This window comes from Molossus molossus, unplaced genomic scaffold (assembly GCF_014108415.1).
Source record: "Molossus molossus isolate mMolMol1 unplaced genomic scaffold, mMolMol1.p scaffold_m16_p_7, whole genome shotgun sequence".
NCBI lineage: Eukaryota > Metazoa > Chordata > Mammalia > Chiroptera > Molossidae > Molossus > Molossus molossus.
This window is the reverse complement of record NW_023425401.1, coordinates 71,498,396-71,517,898: the sequence shown is the minus strand read 5'-3', so window position 1 is coordinate 71,517,898 and position 19,503 is coordinate 71,498,396. Positions and strand designations below refer to the sequence as shown.

The window sequence follows — 19,503 nt, the reverse complement described above, 5'->3', positions numbered from 1 at the left end:
ATGTCTCCCTGAAAATGGCAATGGCTAAATAAAGGTCACTGTCCTCACCTGGGTACCATAGAGGAAGCATTAAGTTCTTTCTCTGGACGGGGTCATGGGAAATGGTCCTTTTATTTTCAACTCATGGACTTTAAAATGGGGCTGACTCACACTCACATCACATCCAGGAGCAGGCATAGGCCCAATCTTAGCAAGCAGTGCCCAACTTCCTGGTTCCCTTAAGACTGACTTCCTGAGGAACAAGTTCTTACTCTTGCCATTCTACTATTTTAATTCCATCCCCTCTTGATTTCTGCTGTCACTGTAGGTCATCTGTTTTTTTTGTTTGTTTTTTTTTTATCCTCACCTGAGGACATGTTTCCTTTTTCTGTTCAGGTAGAGTGAAAGGGAGAGAGAGGAAGAGAGGAAGAGAGAAACATCAACGTGAAAGGGACACATCGAGTGGCTGCCACCCGCACGACCAACCAGGGCCGAGGACAAACTACAACCAAGTATGCACCCTTAGCGGGAACCAAACCCGGGTCCCTCTGGACCTCAGGCCGACGCTCTAGCCACTGAGCGAAACTGGCCAGGGCTGTAGGTCATCTGTTTTTGATGAAATATTTGGATTCTCAACCTGAGCTCCACAAGAACTTTAGGGTCCATTCGCTATTTGATATTCTATGCAATGGTTTATATTTAATGTGGGGAAAGCCTATGTTGTTTCTCATCAGTTTCACAAAGAATTCCCTAAGTTTAAAAGGTTATTAGTTACAATGCTAAATAATTTCCATGTGTTGTCCATGGAAAAAAACATATCCTCACTCTAAGTCCCTCCATGTATGGAAAGTCATAATTGCACAATTCCACATTGCAACAAAACTTTTCAGATTTTTCAATTTTTAAAAAATAATGTGGTATTACCCAATAAGGCTGAATAGTTTACTTCTCTTTGAAAATATATTATACTCTTTTATACAGGGAGGTTACATTGTTTTTACTTTCAAATTATTTGAATGATTTAAATGAGACTCTAGTGCCTTTGGTGAATTCAAATTCCTCTAAAAAGTAAGCAGTGAACTAATTACTTAGTGGAAGAACCAGTTACATAAAAAATGTTCAAGAACAGAAATGCGTCAGAAACTTCTCAATTAGTACAACTCTTCTGAAAATTCTTTGTGAATTCCCTTAAATTATTAGGCACCGTGAGTAAATAAAGAAGCTCATGAATAAACGATCCAAATGACTAAGTATGGCACTGGTTTTTGTGGCACAGCAATTAAATTTGGGCAGAGTTGAACATAAGTTAAAGTGACAATAATCATGCTAAGGCTCAACTGTTCATGCTAAAAACCTTTCATTCACTGTAAAAGTAGTGTTTTCTATCTTCAAATTAAAGGACCAGGTTCTGAGGGGTAAGAGTAGGTACAAAGACAAGGTCCTGCTCTAAAGAGTGTATAGTGTTGTAAGGAGACATAGTACATGATAGAAGAAAGAGATAAGGGGAAAATATCTTAGAGGTAAAAAATAAGAATGCTTAAAGAAAGGCAAAATAAATACTAAAGTCTGCTTGAATCACCAAATCTTTGCATTTGATTTGAGCCTTTAAAATAGGATGAGATATCTGTAGGAGAGAAGCCATTCCAGAAAGAGCTGATATAGGAGAGAGGACACAGCTTATCTGATGGACATGGAAGATACCAGAAGAAAAATACTAGCACAGGATGGAGAGTTAGGTTAGGGCCAGACTTTGGAGAACATGGAAATTGTGCTTAGAAGTATGTATTTCATATGCGATTAGAGCCATGGAAGATTTTTGAGGGGCAGGTGTGACATAATTTGATTTGTTCTATAAGAAGATACTTCTGGTTATTGAAAGGTAATAGGAGATATCTTCTAAAAGATTACTGCCAAGTCTAGGAGAGAAATGATGAGAATCCAAGTACTGGTCATGGTAAAGAGAGGAGAATAAAATGACTAGAAGAGAAAAAGTAAAGAGGTAAATATTTAGAAGATGAAGATGAAGACAGCAGAAGGAATTGAAATAATGGCCAATTTGGAAGGTGGTGGTTCTAATTACAAAAGTAAAAACATGGGAAAAGAAGTATCAGTGTGTGGGTGGTGGAGGAGAAAGATTATAATTGATATATCCTGGCATGACTAATAAGGATCTGAATAACAAAGAGGTTATTTTCCAATATTTGTGATTTATTGGGGAAGTCATACAAAGTAGAGTTTTACAGTTGTCAGACAGATCTGAAAATCACCAAAAGGGAGATAGAGGATTAGAGGCAGTAATTTACTACATGCTAGCCAACTTTCTTTAATCTTCTAAACACATTCCCATTTAAGCATTTCAATAATGCCTACATTGTGACCTTATTTCAATGATGAAGAAACTAAGGGTAGAGGATAAAATAACAAATGTAAGCAAAAATTCAGACCCAAAGGGGAGACTCTAAACATCCATTCATCTTCAGTTTTTGAAATTCTGAATAGTAAACTGAAGGAGAGAGGTATTTGAATATCTTGGTGAGAAAGTGGAATTTAACTTCAGAGGATATTTTCTCTTTTTATTATTTGGTGTGATTATTTCTTCCAAATGAAGTGAATCAGATTTCCAGAGACACTAATTCAAAAATGAATAACCCTGCCCTGGCCGGTTTTGCTCAGTGGTTAGAGCATCGACCTGCGGTCCAGAGAGACCCGGGTTTGGTTCCCGCAGAGGGCACGTACATCGTTTGCAGTTTTTCCAGGCCCTGGTCGGTCATGCGGGTGGCAGCCACTCGATGTGTTCCTTTCACATCGATGTTTCTCTCTCTCTCTCTGTTCCTCTTTCTCCCTCCCACTCTACCGGAACAAAAAATGGAAAAATGTCCTTGGGTGAGGATAAAAAACAAACAAAAACAAAAATGAATAACCCTAATAAATAACAGAAAATATATAATACTTTGTAGAAAAATTGGAATATAATGATACTTTTTGTTTCCTTCATTTGAATATGGTCATCCTTTAGATGATTTATCGTTAAATAATTTTTAAAAATTTTATATGGTGATTTACACAAACAATTTTAATTAAAAGTATTTTTCTCTCTTTCTCTCTTTCTGTGCTTCTTTTCAACTCAATGGAAATCATTTTAGCATCGTATGAGGAATATGTAACCTGACAGCATGACTATTGTGATTGCTATTCTTCTGAGACCATTAGAAGCCCCTGGCCCCTTTATTTTGAGTATTCAAATTATAATTTAAATGCATAAATTAAAAGTATCAAACACCTCCACAGAGGTGTTGTCCCATCTGGAAAATATAGCTGAGAGATGTGGGGTTATAGGAGTGATGGATAAGCTCCTACCTGAGCGTGTGGTTTCTTGCCAAGCTTGGCTGGCGCTCTTGAAGCATTTCAAAAATGTTTGGCTGGCGAAGAAATGCCACAATCTTGTCATTATATGCTGAAACAGATAAAAGTGCATAGTTGTGGTGAGTCTGAAGACCACAGGTGATTTATCTGATGATTGGAAGATGGCTGCTTGATGCCAGAATTAATTTAGAAGTTTAAAGGGTTGGTAGCATACATACACACACACAAAATGAAAGCTCTTGAGGTTGTTTTCTGTAATATAGTAGCATTATTATTTTAAAACTATCACACCAACAGTGAACTATATCTAAGTTAATTATCTAATATTCCAGAAACTTAACGAGGTGTTAACTGATTCCTGTTTGAACATATATAATAAAATAAGGTAGTTTTTTCATGGAGGAAGTTCTACTCTTTTCCTTATATAAATTCTCTTGGTCATTTTGCCATAGTTATTAAAGCACATGATTGTTTAAGAGTTCAAAAAAATCTTTTTTGAACACTTGACACTTATGACCTGTGACCATGTGCTGATTTTTCAGTAGTAAAAATGAAATTATCCAAATCCATTTAGACTCTTTCACCTCATTTCCCTTGATACAAGTGGCATGTATTTTGAAAACAGGCAGCTGAGTTTAGAAATAATTACTGTGTTGACTTATCCCCATACACACAAGGAAAGAGGTTTACATGAAAAACTGCATCTAACAGTAACATAATTCATGACCTCATTAACTATGCTCCCCTGGACTTAGCTAACAAGTCATTGAATGCATTAAAGAAGAAGGAAAATGTGAGTCTGGAAGATAGTAGAGAAGAGAGATGTGAGGGATGAGAGGACAAAGTCAGGAGAAAGGGAAAGGGAAAAGAGGCAAAAAGGGAGCGAAGAATGGGAGCAAAGGATAAAGGAGGAGACTACCATAAAAGAGGAGGAAAAGAACTCCACCAAATCCTCAATATAAAAGAATTCACAATAAGAAATCAAAGTTAATTATTGGGTATCCAGGGGTTCAAAAAGCATGATACATACCCAGAGGCAATGACTCATGTTGATGCTGGCTTCGAATAGCAGCTACTAGGTTGTGTCCTGGCCGGGCCAATAAAGAGGTTCCTCTGTTTCTAGAGACTTCAGATGCCTAATTCCAAAATCAAATTATTAGTTTTTCCTTACTAAGTATGATATTGGCTGCGGGTTTGTCATATATGGCCTCTATTACATTGCGATATATTCCCTCTATTCCCAATTTGCTGAGAGGTTTTATCACAAATGGGTGCTGGATTGTACCAAATGCTTTTTTTTTTTTTTGCATCTATCAATACAATCATGGGCTTTTTATCCTTCATTTTGTTTAAGTGGTGTATTATGTTTACTGATTTGTGGATATTATACCAAGCTTGCATCCTAGGAATAAATCCCACTTGATTGTGGTGTATGATTTTTAAAATGTATTTCTGAATACAGTTGGCTAATATTTTATTGAGGATGTTAGCATCTTCGTTCATCAGGGATATTGGCATATGATTTTTTTCTATTGTCTTTATATGGTTTTGGAATTAGGATAATGCTGGCCTTTTAAAATAAGCTCAGGAGTCTTTACTCCTCTTGTTTTCTGGAATAGTTTGAGAAGCATAGGTATTAATTTATCTTTGAATGTTTACTAAAATTCATCTGTGAAGCTACCCAGTCCAGAACTTTTGTGTTGAGAGTTTTTTATTTATATTTTTATTACAGCTTCAATTTCAATAATTGTAATCTGTCTATTTATATTTTTTGATTCTCTCGAATCAGTTTTAGAGGATTCATTGTTTCAAGGAATGGATCCATTTTGTAGTTGTTAGCAATATTTTCTTACAATCCATTGTAATTATTTGGTGTTTGTTACTTCTACTATTTCATTTCTAATTTTATTTATTTGGGTCCTCTCACTTTTTTCTTTTTCTTTAAATGAATATATATATACATATAAATATTTATATTTATATATTATAAATAATATATATTTATCCCACCCCCTGCCAAGCATTGTTGTCTACATCCCTTGGTCACGCATACATGCATATAAGTTCTTTGGTTTATCTCACCCATCCCCCCACACCCTCTACCCGCATCGCTCTCCTCTGAGGTTTGTCAGTCTAAACCATACTCCTTTCTATGTCTCTGGGCCTGTTTTGTTCATCACCTTTTTCTGTTCATTATATTTCACAAATAAGTGAGATCATATGCAATATTATTTCTCTGATTAGCTTATTTTGCTTAGCATAATACTCTCTAGGTCCCTTCATGTTGTCTCATAGAATAAGAGATCTTTCTTTCTTACAATTGCATAATGTACAATTGTATACATGTACCATAGATTTTTTTATCCACTCATCTATTGATGGACACTTAGGCTGTTTTCAGATCTTAGCAATTGTAAGTAGTGCTACTATGAACATCGGGGTACATATATTTTTTCTGATTGGTGTTTCTGGCCTCTTAGGATATATTCTTAAAAGTGGGATCACGGGGTCAAATTTTTAATTGAGAGTTCAATTTTTATTTTTTTAAGGAAACACCATATTGTTTTCCACAGTGGTTGCACCAGTCTGCATTCCCAGCAATGTATTAGAATCCCCATTTCTCCACACTCTCACCAGCATTTGTTGTTTGATGATTTATTGATGGTGGCTGTTCTGACAGGTGTGAGGTGATACCTTATGGTTGTTTTAATTTGCATCTCTCTGATGATTAGTGATGTTGAGCATTTCTTTATATGTTTCTTGGTCATTTGTATGTCCTGTTTGGAGAGGTATTTATTTAGGTCCTCTGCCCAATTTTTAATTGGATTCTTTTTGTTGAGTTGTATGAGTACTCTACATATTTTGGAAGTTAAGCCATTATCTGATGTATGGTTGGCAATTATGCTCTCCCATACAGTGGATTCCCTTTCAATTTTGATGGTTGTTTCTTTTGCTCTGAAGAAGCTTTTTATTTTGATGTAGTCCCATGTATTAATTTTTTTCTTGTTTCTCTTGCCTTAGGTGTAAAAATTCTGCTGTGTGGGATGTCTGAAATTTTGTTACCTACGTGTTCTTCTAGGATTTTTATGGCTTCATGAGTCACATTTAAGTCTTTCATTCATTTTGAGTTTATTCTTGTGTATGGTGTAAGTTGGTGGTCTAGTTTTATTTTTTTCCATGTAGCTGTCCAATTTTCCCAACACCATTTATTAAAGAGACTGTATTTACTCCATTGTATGCTCTTGCCACCTTTGCCAAATATTAATTGAGCATAATGTTTTGGGTCCATTTCTAGGTTCTCTGTTCTATTTCATTGATCTATGTGCCTGTACTTGTGCCAGTACCAGGCTGTTTGATTACAATGGCTTTGGAGTATAACCTGATATCCGGTATTGTGATCCCTCCTACTTTGTTCTTCTTTTTCAAGATTGCTGTGGCTATTTGGAGTGTTTTTTGGTTCCATATAAACGTTTATATGGAACCAAACATTTTGGTTCCAAAAATGTTTGAAGTATTTGCTCTAGTTCTGTGAAATATGTTGTTGGTATTTTGATGGGGATTTCATTGAATCTATAGATTGCTTTGGGTAGTATGAACATTTTAATGATGTTAATTCTTGCAACCCATGAAAAGGTATATCCTTCCACTTTTTATGTCTTTCTCTATTTTTTCAATATCCTTTAGTTTGCTGCAAATAGGTCCTTTACTTCTTTGGTTAAGTTTATTCCTAGATATCTTAAATTTTTTGTTGCAATAGTAAATGGAATTGCTTTTTTAGTTTCTCTTTCTGTGAGTTCATCATTGGCATATAAGAATGCTCTCAATTTGTTAATATTAATTTTGTATCTTGCTACTTTCCAAATTTGTTTATTAAATCTAGTAGATTTTTTATGGAGTCTTTAGGATTTTCTATGTACCATATCATGTCATCTGCAAATAATGATAGTTTAACTTCTTCCTTTCCAGTTTGGATCTCTTTTATTTTGTCTTTTTGTATAATTGCTGTGGCTAAGACTTTCAGTACTATATTAAATAAGAGTGGCAAAAGTGGGCATCCCTGTCTTGTTCCTGTTATTAAAGGAAATGCTTTTAGTTTTTTTCCCATTAAATATGATGTTGACTGTAGGTTTTTCATATTGTCCTTTATTATGTTGAGGTATGATCTCTCTATTTCCCATTGCTGAGCATTTTTATCAGAAATGGGTGCTGGATCTTGTTGAATGCTTTTTCAGTGTCTATTGATACAATCATACAGTTTTTATCTTTCATTTTGTTTATTTGGTGTATCACATTTATTGATTTGTGAATATTGTACCAGCCTTGCATCCGGGGGATAAATCCCATTTGGTCATGGTGAATAATTTTTTTTGATGTATGGCTGAATTCGATTTGCTAGTATTTTGTTCAGGATTTTGGCATCTATGTTCATCAGTGATATTGGTCTGTAGTTTTCTTTCTTTGTAGTGTCTTTATCTGGTTTTGGAATTTGAATTATGCTGGCCTCAGAAAATGAGTGTGGAAGTCTTCCTTTTTCTTGAATTTTTTAATATATTTTTTTATTGGTCAAATGGTCAAATACCTAAATAGACACTTCTCCAAAGAGGACAAACAGATGGCCAACAGACATATGAAAATATGCTCAATGTCACTAATCATCATATAAATTCAAATGAAAACCACATTGGGATATCACCTGATAGCTGTCAGAATGGCTATCATCAATAAGCCAACAAAGAGCAAGTGTTGGTGAGGATTTGAAGAAAAGAAAACCCTAGTGCACTGTTGGTCTGAATGCTGATTGGTACTGTTACTATGGAAAGCAGTATGGAATTACCTCAAAAAATTAAAAATGGAACTTCTGGGAATATATCTAAAGAAACTTGAAATAATAATTTGGATGAATTATTCAAATTATTACCTCTTTGTTCATTGCAGTTTTATTTAAAGTAACCAAGATCTGGAATATTTGGAAGCAATCCAAGTGCTCACCGGTACATGAGTGAATAATAAATCTGTGGTACATTCACATAAGGAATACTACTCAGCTATATAAAAAAGAAGAAAATTCTACCCTTCATGACAGCACAGATGGACATGGAGAGTAAAGTAATTTTACTTATGCTAAGTAAAATTAATTATTAAGGAATGGCATGTACCATATAATTTCACACATGTGTGAAATCTAGTAAACAAATGAACTAACAAGCAAAATAGAGACAGTCTCACAGATATAGAGCAGGCTGGCAGCTGACAGGTAGGGGGAGGTTTGGTTGTGGGAGTGGAGGGATGGAGGAAAAAATAATAAAAAGAGAGAAATCTCATGGATAGGAACAACAGTGTGGTAATTGCCAGGGTGAGGTAGGAGAGGTATAGAAGGATACAGGAGGGATAAATGGCAATCGATAGAGATTTAAAATTGGGGTGGTGAACAACAGAGTGCACAGATAATGTGTTGTAAAACTATGCACATAAAAACTGTATAATTTTGTTAACCAGTCTCACCCCAATAACTTCAACTAAAAAAAATAAATAAATAAAAAAGAAAAACTAACAAAAATTATTAGCATTGAAAATGTTATCAATTTCAGATTGACTTTTAATAGCAATTTCTCAATATGATGGGTAAAAGACCCTGACATCACCTAAGATAAAACAAATAGTAAAGTGACAACCTTCAAAGTGATAAAAAATAAACAAGTTTTAAAAATACTATTGAGTGTTTGAGACAGGAAGATGGTGGCTGGCAGGACCGGAAGGAGGGTGAGTGTGTGACAGAGTGAGCGAGTGTGTGAGAGAGTGTGAGTGGACATGACGATGGATGACCAAACCCAGCAGTGCAGAGCCATGAAGCAGAAGGTTGCTGTGCTGTGGACTGGAGTAGCCAGCTACCACAGTAAGCAGCCCTTCAGGGCACTTCTCCCTGTACCTCAGGAGGTCCTACCATTTTTGGAAGATCCCTGGTCTTCCCTGGGAGGAGGCAGTGGGAGTGGCTAGGGCCCAGCAACCTGAGCCCACCAGCGTACCTGGCAACAATGAACCAGTGGACACTGTGTCAACACAGACCTGTGCACAGTAATGGAGCTCCTAAAGTGATGGTCACAGAAGCCTCAGACAGCTAGGAGCCCAGCACCATCCCCTATAGTAGCAATCCCATCAGAGATATACCCCCAGCAACAGAAGCTGGGGAACAGAAATCCACCCCCAGGCAATAGAAGCACAGAGCAACAGCTAAGACCCATCCCCCCAAGCTACAACAAAAGCTGAGCAGGAGTTGAGCCCCATGGGGCACCAGCACACTCCAGCCACCAGCAGCTGTTCCTGGAGCTCCACAGAGTCCTGTGCTTTCCAGTAGCTCACAAAAGAGGTGGGAAGTGGGAGCCCCAGAAAGACAGGTGCAATCCAGCTGCCCGCCCATGGGATCTGCAGGGTGCAAGGGCACCAGAGAGGCCCGTGCAACCCAACAGAAACTGTACCATCCAGTTACCCATGGGGCCTGTGGGGTGTTGAAGCACCGGAGAGGCCTGTGCAACCTAGCAGAGACTGTGCAATCTAGTTAACCCCAGGACCTGCCTGGGGCTGAAACACCAGAGAGGCCTGTGAGACCCAGCAGAGACTATGCAATCTAGTTACCCCCCCCCCCAGGACCTGCCAGGTGCTGAAACACCAGAGAGGCCTGTGCGACCCAGCAGAGAATGTGTGATCTAGTTACCCCCAGGACCTGCTGGGTGCTGAAACACTAGACAGGCTTGCGCAACCCAACAGGGACTGTGCCATCCACTTACCCACAGGACCTGCAGGGTGCTGAAGCACCAGAGAGGCCTGTGCAACCCAGCAGGTACTAGGTGATCTAGTTACGCATGGGGCATGTGGGGTGCTGAAGCACCAGAGAGGCCCACACAACCCAGCAGGGACTGTGCCATCCAGTCACCCGCAGGACCTGCAGGGTGCTGAAGCACCAGAGAGGCCTGTGTGACCCAGCAGCCCATAATATAAGCATAGAGTGGGTCCCCAAAGGGACTGTGCAATCCAGTTATCTGCAGGAACTTAGGGTACTGAGGCACCAGCAAGGCCTGTGCTACCCAGCTGCGCACAAGATAGGCATAGAGGATGTGAAAAATGGAGGTGGAGTTAATAGAAGCTACTCAGACGGTCTCCAGGACCAAATGGTAATTACAACTAAAATAAAGAAAAATCCTCAGAAAAATCAACAGAAAAGCAGAAGGACAGAATTATATAACCAGGGACACTGGTAGGATCTGTGGAGGCACAAGAGGGTGGCACACTGGGAGCCCAAGGACAGCAGGAGTCTTAACTGTGAGCAGTGCCCTTGGGGAATAAAGACCAGGCATGATGCACAGTGCAGAGAGCCAGGACAGAGTACTAAAATAGCCACAGCCACTCACCTGGGGGTTATGGCAGAGGGAGGGCAGACTGGGCTGGAATTCTATGGGGACACCTGGGATTTGGAGGGCCCTCAGAGGTTTTACTGAGTTGCAACCACAAAGGACAGTGGCCAGTGTGCTCCTTCCCAGAGCTGTGGGGAAAAGCAGCAGCCACCCCCACCTCAAACAATCAGCTTTTCCCAGGAGAGGCAAAGAAATGCAAATTGAGGCTCATTAATGACCAACATCTATCCCACCCTCTGAAAATCCTCTTTTGCAGAACACCAGGTCTACATTCCAAGGCACTGAGTAACTGATATTACTAGCCACCAAGAAAAAGCTAGAGGATAACTGAACCTTTCCTGGGCTTCCAAATCTACCCAGGAAAGTAATACTTGACAATGGCATTAAACATGGGACCACCCAGGCTCATTCAAACGCAGTAGAGGGAGCCAAAACAGCAGAACACCAGCACCCACAGAAAAAAATTGGCAGGCTCCAAAACCCACTGAGATAGCCAAAATGGTGAAACAAAAAATAAATCTCAAATGAAAGAACAAGAGAACTCTATCAAAGATGAGATAAATCAAATGCAGTTAAGCAAATTATCAGAGGTAGAGTTCAGAGCCATGATCTTGATGAAGCTCAATAGCATGAGTAAGGACATCAGCACCATGACTAAAGATATAGAAACATTGAAAACCAACCAAGTGGAAATGAAAAATGACATAGCAGATATTAAGAACACATTGGAAGGACTAACCAGCAGAGTAGAGGAAGCTGAGAACCTAATCAGTGAATTAGAAGACAGGGTAGAAAAAAGCAAACAATCAGAACACCAAAAGGTAAAAAAATAATTACAAAACAGGATGACAGCTTAAGAGAACTGTGGGACAACTGGAAACGGAACAATATTTGCATCATAGGAGTCCCTGAAGAGGAAAAAAATGGGCAAGGTTTAGAGAATATGTTTGAAGAAATAGTGACAGAAAACTTTCCTAACTTGGTAAAGGAAGAAGGCATTCAAGTTCAAGAAGCACAGAGAGTCCCAAATAAGAAAAACCCAAACTGGCCCACACCAAGACATATAGTAATTAAAATGCCAAAAATTAATGACAAAGAGAGAATCCTAAAGGCAGCAAGAGATAAGCAACAAGTTACTTACAAAGAAACCCCCATAAGGCTCTCAGCTGACTTCTCAACAGAAACACTACAGGCCAGAAGGGAGTGGCATGAAGTAATCAATGTCATGAAAAACCAGGATCTGAATCCAAAATAACTCTACACAGCAAGGCTATCATTCAAAAGAGAAGGTCAAATAAAGAGCTTCCCAGACAAAAAAGGCTAAGGGAATATATTAACACCAAACAAGCACTGCACAATATGCTAAAAGTATGACTGTAATTAGTAGAAGAAATAAGAAGAAAAATAAAACCACACTAAACAAAAATGGCAATGAATAAGTACATATCAGTTATCATCTTAAATGTCAATGGTTTGAATGCTCTGATAAAACGACACAGAGTAGCTGCTGGATAAGAAAGCATGAGTCATAAATATATTGTTTACAAGAAACCCACCTCACAACAAAGACTCATATGTGTTGAAAATAAAGGTATGGAAAAATTTTTCAAGCAAATGGTAAGCAAAATAAAGCTGGGGTAGTAATACTCATATCTGATAAAGTAAATTTCAAAATGAATAACATAATTAGAAGGCAGAGAAGGCTACTACATAGTATTGAAAGGATCTATCCAACATGAAGATATAACCTTGGTAGACATATATGCACCCAATATAGGAGTACCAACATGTATTAAAATTTTTTTGGAACTTCAAAGGAGAAATCGACAGCAATACAATATAGCAGGGGATTTCAATACCCTGCTGACATCACTGAATAAATCTTCTAGACAAAAATTAACAAGGAAACACAGGCTCTAAATGAAGCACTAGATCAAATGGACTTAATATATTTCTACAAAGAATTATACCCAAAAACCAGAAAATTCACATGCTTCTCAAGTACACAGGGGACATTCTCAAAAATAGACCACATGTTAGGGCACAAAATAAGTCTCTACAAGTTGAAAAAGATTGAAATCATATCAAGCATCTTCTCAGATCACAATGGCATGCAACTAGAAATAAATTGCAACAAGAACATTCAAAGACATTTGGACACATGAAGGCTAAATAGCACGCTATTGAACAATGAATGGGCTACCGAGGAGATCAAGAAAGAAATTAAAAACTTCCTGGAAACCAATAAAAATGAACACACAACACAAAATCTATGGGATGCAGCAAAAGCAGTTTTGAGAGGGACGTTCATAGCACTACAGGCCTACCTCAACAAGAAAGAAAAATTTCTAATAGACTATCTAACCTCACAATGTAAAGAACTAGAAAACAAATTGAATGAAAACCCCAGAGAAAGTGGAAGGAAGGAAATAGTAAAGATCAGAGCAGAAATAAATAACTTGGAGACAAAAAAACAAAAACAAAAACAAAAACCGATTCACAGGATCAATTAAACAAAGAGCTGGTTCTTTGAAAAGTGAATCAAGATTAATGGACCCTCAGTGAGACTCACCAAGAAACAAAGAGAGAAAACCCAAATACACTAAATTGGAAATGAAAGAGGAGAAGTAACAACTGACACCACAGAAATACAAAAGATCATTAACAGTTACTATGAACAACTACATGGCAACAAATTTGACACTCTAAGTAAAATGGACAAGTTTCTAGAAACACATCGTCTCCCAAAACTGAACTGGGAAGAGATAGAAAACTTGAAGAGACCAATAACAACAAAAGAAATCGAAGCTATGATAAAGACTCTCCCAGCAAACAAAAGCCAAGGCCCAGACGGCTTCAAGGGGGAATTTTACAGAACATTCAAGAAGAACTCATACCCATTCTCCCCAAACAATTTCAAAAAATTCAAGAAGGAAGACTTCCTAACTGGTTTTATGAGGCCAGCATAATTCTAATTCCAAAACCAGAAAATGATACTACAAAGAAAGAAAACTACAGGCCAATATCCCTGATGAACATAGACTCCAAAATCCTGAACAAAAGACTAGCAAATTGAATCCAGCAATATATCGAAAAATTATTTATAGTGACCAAGTGGAATTCATCTCAGGGATGCAAGGCTGGTACAATATTCACAAATCAATAAATGTGATACACCACATAAACAAAATGAAAGATAAAAATCATATGATCATATCAATACATGCTAAAAAAGTATTGGACAAAATTTCATACCCATTTCTGATTAAAAAAATATGTTTAGCATTCTGGGTATAGAATGATCATATCTCAACATAATAAAGGCCATATATGAAATACCTACAGGCAGCATCATTCTCAATGGGCAAAAACTGAAAGCATTTTCCTTAAGAACAGTAACGAGACAAGGATGCCCACATTTGCCAATCTTATTTAACATAGTACTGGAAGTCTTAGCCACAGCAATCAGACTTGAAAAAAAAATGAAAGGGATACAAATTGGAAAGGAGAAAATGAAACTGTCATTATTTGCAGATGACATGATACTATACATAGAAAACCCCAAAGACTCCATCAAAAATTTCCTAGACTTAATAAATGAATTTGGCAAAGTAGCAGGATACAAAATTAACATCAAGAAATTGATGCCATTCTCATACACCAATGATGAACTAACAGAAAGAGAAACTAAAAATCCAATCCCATTTACCATTGCAGCAAAAAAATTAAGATACTTAGGAATAAACTTAACCAAAGAAATAAAGATCTATTCGCAGAAAACTACAGGTCATTGAAAAAAGAAATAGAGGAAGATATAAAAAAGTGGAAGCACATACCTTGTTCATGATTGGAAAAATTAACATCATTAAAATGTCCATACTAGCCAAAGCAATCTATAGATTCAATGCAATCCCCATCCAAATAAAACAACATACGTCACAGAACTACGACAAATACTTCAAAAGTTCATATGGAACCAAAAAAGACCTCCAATAGCCACAGTAATCTTGAAAAAGAACCATGTTAGAGGGATCACATTACCAGATTTATGGTTATAGTACAAAGCCACTGTAGTCTAAACAGCCTGGTACTGGCACGAGAATAGACATATAGACCAGTGGAACAGTACAGAGAACCCAGAAATGGACCCAAGGCAATAAGGTCAATTAATATTTTACAAAGGTAGCAAGAGCATACAGTAGAGTAAGGATAGCCTCTTTAATAAATGGTGTTGGGAAAATTGGACAGCTTCATCCAAAAAAATGAAACTAGACCATCAACTTAAACAATACACAAAAATAAACTCAAAGTGAATAGAAGACTTATATGTGACTCATGAAGCCATAAAAATCCTAGAAGAAACTGTAGGCAACAAATTTTCAAACACCATACGCAGCAGAATTTTCACTGATACACCACCTAAGGCAACAAAAACAAAGGAGAAAATGAACACATGGGACTACATAAAACTAAAAAGCTTCTGCACAGCAAAAGATATAACCACCAAAATGGAAAGGCCACCCACTGTATGGGAGAGTATAATTGCCAATAATATATCAGATGACGGGTTAACTTCCAATATATAGAGAGTGCTCATACAACTCAACAAAAGCAAGACAATGAACTAAATTGAAAAATGGGCAGAGGTATTAAATAGACACCTCTCCACACAGGACATACAAATGGCTAGGAGACATATGAAGAAATGCTCAACATCACTAATCACCAGAGAGATGTAAATTGAAACAACAATGAGGTATCATCTCACACCTGTCAATGGTCACCATCAACAAATCATCAAACAATAAGTGTTGGCGAGGGTGTGGAGAAAAGGAGATTCTAGTACACTGCTGGTTGGAATGCAGACTGGTGCAGCTACTGTGAAAAAAAATATGGTGCTACCTCACAGAATTAAAAATTGAACTTTCATGTGACTCAGTGAAACACCAATCAGAAAGAATATATGTACCCCCATGTTCGTAGCAGCACTATTTACAAAAGGGAAGATCTGCAAACAGCCCAAATGTCCACCAGTAGACGAGTAGATAAAAATGCTGTGGTACATATACACAATGGAGTAATATGGAGCTGTAAGAAAGAAAGATCTCTTATCCTTTGAGACAACATGGAGGGACCTGGAAAGTGTCATGCTAAGCAAAACAAGCCAAACAGAGAAAAACAAGTATCATATGATCTCACTCATTTGTGGAATATAATAAACATACTAATCTGAGGAATGGTGTAGTTCCAGAGACGTGGAAGTGGGGTACAGACTTATAATTCTCAGATGAGGGGGTGATGGGAGAGAGATAAACCACAGAACTTATATGCTTGTATGCATGAACTTGAACATGGACAACAAAGCTGAGGACAGGTCGAGGAAGGAGGGGTATGGAGAAATCAGTGGTGGAAACGGGAGAAATATCTGTAACAAAAATAAATTAATTAAGTAATAAAAAAAAAAAAAAGAGAAAGAAACGCTATCAACCAAAAAAAAAAAAATGTAAATTAAAAAAAAATAGTAGGTTACACTGGACTAGAAGTTAAGAAAACTGAGCCATGGTTCTGAACTCACTGTATGACTTTATTTTTTAATATTTCAGTTTACTTGAATACAAAATAAGATTCTTAACTGTAGTTGTATACCACCTACAAATGTATGAAAGTACTTAGGACTGTTTTGTTTTGCTTTGCTTTGGTTGTCACATTGACTGATGAGATAGGAGCACTTTTGACATTTAATAGATAGGACTAGAAGAAAAGGTTCTGCAAGTCACAATTCTACACATCAGAGAATTGTCCTCCTAAAATGCCAACAGTCTTCCCCTGTTGGGAAACAATGGCTAAATTGATCTCTAAAGCTAATTTTTACACAAAAATCATCATATTATTCCTCAAAAATTCATTTAATAGACTCAATAATATTCCAATTCTTGCAGGTGAGTTTCAAAGCTTTCCAAAAACCAGGACAAAATCCAAGTCATCTCACCCTGGCCAGGTGGGTCAGTTGGTTGGGGAATTGTCCCCATACACCAAAAGTTTGTGGGTTCAATTTCAGATTAGGGAATGTACAGGAAGCAACTGATCAACGTCTCTCTCTTTCACCTCTCTCTCTCTTACTCTTTCTCTCTCAAACCAATAAAAAAAAAAAAGAAAATATATTTTTGGGTGAGGATTTAAAAAAAAAGCAAAGTCATCTCTTTATAGACTTTTCTTAATCCTGTCTTTGCATCTTTGCTTATGCTGTGCTCTCTGTTCGATTGTCCTTCCTCTTTCTTTGAACCTAGCTAGATTTTATCAATTTTTCAAGTACCTTATTTTGAAAGATACTTTTCTGTGGCCTCTTTTTCAGTTCTGTGGCACCTGTCCTAATATGTTTCTTGACACTCATTAAAATTCTAATATCTCCTGTTACTTAACTCTGTATGTGTTTTTCTGATTTTAAAAATAGAATATCAAAATAAAACATGATTTTATAAAATAGAGTACAAACTGCCTAAGGGCAGGAATTATACTTCTTTACATTTCACAGTGCTTATAGCAGGCTATGTATTTAATCAATTTTTATTGAGTAAAATCACATCACAGCAAACACAACATTCTCCACCACCTCTTCTATTTTTTTTTTTCCAGAAAGGACACAGGTATAGGTGTGTGTGTGTGTGTGTGTGTGTGTGTGTGTGTGGTGTGTGTATTTTTTAATACTCACCTGAGGATAATTTTCCATTTTTGTTTAGATAGAGTGGGAGGGAGGGAGAGAGAGGGAGAGAAACATCAAAGTGAGAGAGACACATCAGCCCATTGCCTCCCCACATGACACTGACCAGGGCTGGGGATGAACCAGACCCAAGGTAGGGGCCCTTGACTGGAATTGAACCTGAGACTCATTGGTCCATGGGCCAATGCTCTAACTGCCCAGCCAAACTGGCCAGGGCAAGGACATAGGTATTTTAAAATAATATTTTATATTATTAATGAAAAATTTAACAAACATTATTATATTAAAAGTACTGGTTTATGTTCAGTCAAGAAGATAATAAGCAAAAATATGAATCTGTAAGAATCATAATATTCTTATAATAATAATAATAATAATAATATTCAAGCCACCTGCTTGAATAATAGTTGAATATTATAACTTTGTGTAGGGGTTTATTGATTACACAAAAGTCCTCCTATTTCTTTATTCCTTAAGCTCTATGCTATCATGAAGTAGGCTAAAAGAGATATTTGTTTTCGTAGCGGCTGGGTCTTTGTTTTCTCTGGTATTATGATTCTGGATCAGATATCCTCTGCCTCCCATCTTCTCTCTTTATTGCTTTTCTTTGTTTTACCTTGTGTTGGTGCAAAGCTATCAGCAGAGAGAGGATGATCAGAGGGATGAGAGGGATACAAAAATTTGATGAGTAGCGTCAGCTAGAGAGTGGATAAATTAGTAAGAATACAGATGGCTGATGCACTTTTATGCCCTTTTGTCTTTATGTGTTAGGGTCTCTCTTGACTGATGCAGGTGGCATTTTTTCATTAATGTTGATATTCAGGGTAACTGTTTGGGTTATTTAATCATATCAAATCAATGTTTTGGATCAGGTACTCATAAGCTTAATTTTGTTCTTTCAATAAATAGGTTTTAATACATATTTTTAGGCTAATTCCTTATAAATGTAAGAGATCTATATCATTAAGAGGTTCGTTTTACACTGAACAACATATATTTTAATTTTATTGACAGTGAAATGGTCTGAAATATTCAGTTTCTTTTCATAATATGTAGTTACCTTATAATAATACTGATATTGCATTAAAATATTAAAGAGCTTGTAAGTTTTAAATAAATTAAAATGACATATTTCAAGTTGATGTAGAATTTTAAATTTGTACACTATCATCTCAAGACAGCAATACTAGTACTTTCTGAAGTGTTATAAAAGTGCCACCAGACAGGGGAACCATACATATTGAGCTGGGAAGTTGGAGCACTGCTTTCTGTATTCTGCAGACTTGTTTCCTATTGAGTTTCTGGTATCTGGAAGGTCCTGACACCCACATCACACTTGCAGATGTGTAATACTCCCTCTCTGTGTGGTCACATACACATTTTATGTATATGCAGAAAGAAAGAATTAACATGTTTTCAGTAGTGTCCTAAACTAATGATATATAAGATGACATCATGAAATAAAAAATTATTTTATAACACTGGCATTAAAACATGAGCATCGTTGTTTGGAAATAGCTGTGTCTCTCAGAGCTATTTCTATTCAGATTTCTCTGAAATATAGCAAATAATTTTTTTTTTGCACACTAGGCTTTCATTAATATAAGTACTGACACACCAACAACAGACTCTTCCTTTGAGACTTATGTTTGCTATCTGAAAGCTTTTAGATGGGTCATTATTTTCCCAATTTCTCCTGAGCTGTACACTGTGGTTCTCCCTGGAATGACTTCTGAGGTGCCAAATAGATATTTCTTTTCTTCTTACATTTTTTTTTTTCATTTTTACCTCATCCTAAAATTCAACTTTAAAAGTTGTTTTATGGAAAATTGTTCTCAGTGGCCTCATTTCTTGTGATTCTGGTGTTTTTATAAAAGGATGGTCTAAATACTTGGAAAACGTTAGGACATAAAAAGGGATTTTCTCATAATATTCTCAGAAACTGTTTGAAAGTAGAAAATGACTACATTTTGAGTTTTGGTTTGAGAAAGGACAGGAAAGAGTATGGGATACAGAGACAGTATTTCAGAAAAGCAA

General features: G+C 36.9%; 1 protein-coding gene across 1 annotated transcript in view; it reads right to left on the bottom strand.

Annotated features, from left to right (window-relative positions):
• The window catches only part of HECW1 (HECT, C2 and WW domain containing E3 ubiquitin protein ligase 1), a 632,276-nt gene that overhangs the window by 185,940 nt on the left and 426,833 nt on the right, over positions 1-19,503 (bottom strand). Inside the window, exons 15-16 of the mRNA XM_036246873.1 lie at positions 4,373-4,478; positions 3,337-3,433 (exon numbers count right to left, since the gene is read on the bottom strand). Of these exons, the coding sequence (XP_036102766.1) occupies positions 3,337-3,433; positions 4,373-4,478 (203 nt within the window). The remainder of the gene's footprint in view (positions 1-3,336; positions 3,434-4,372; positions 4,479-19,503) is intronic.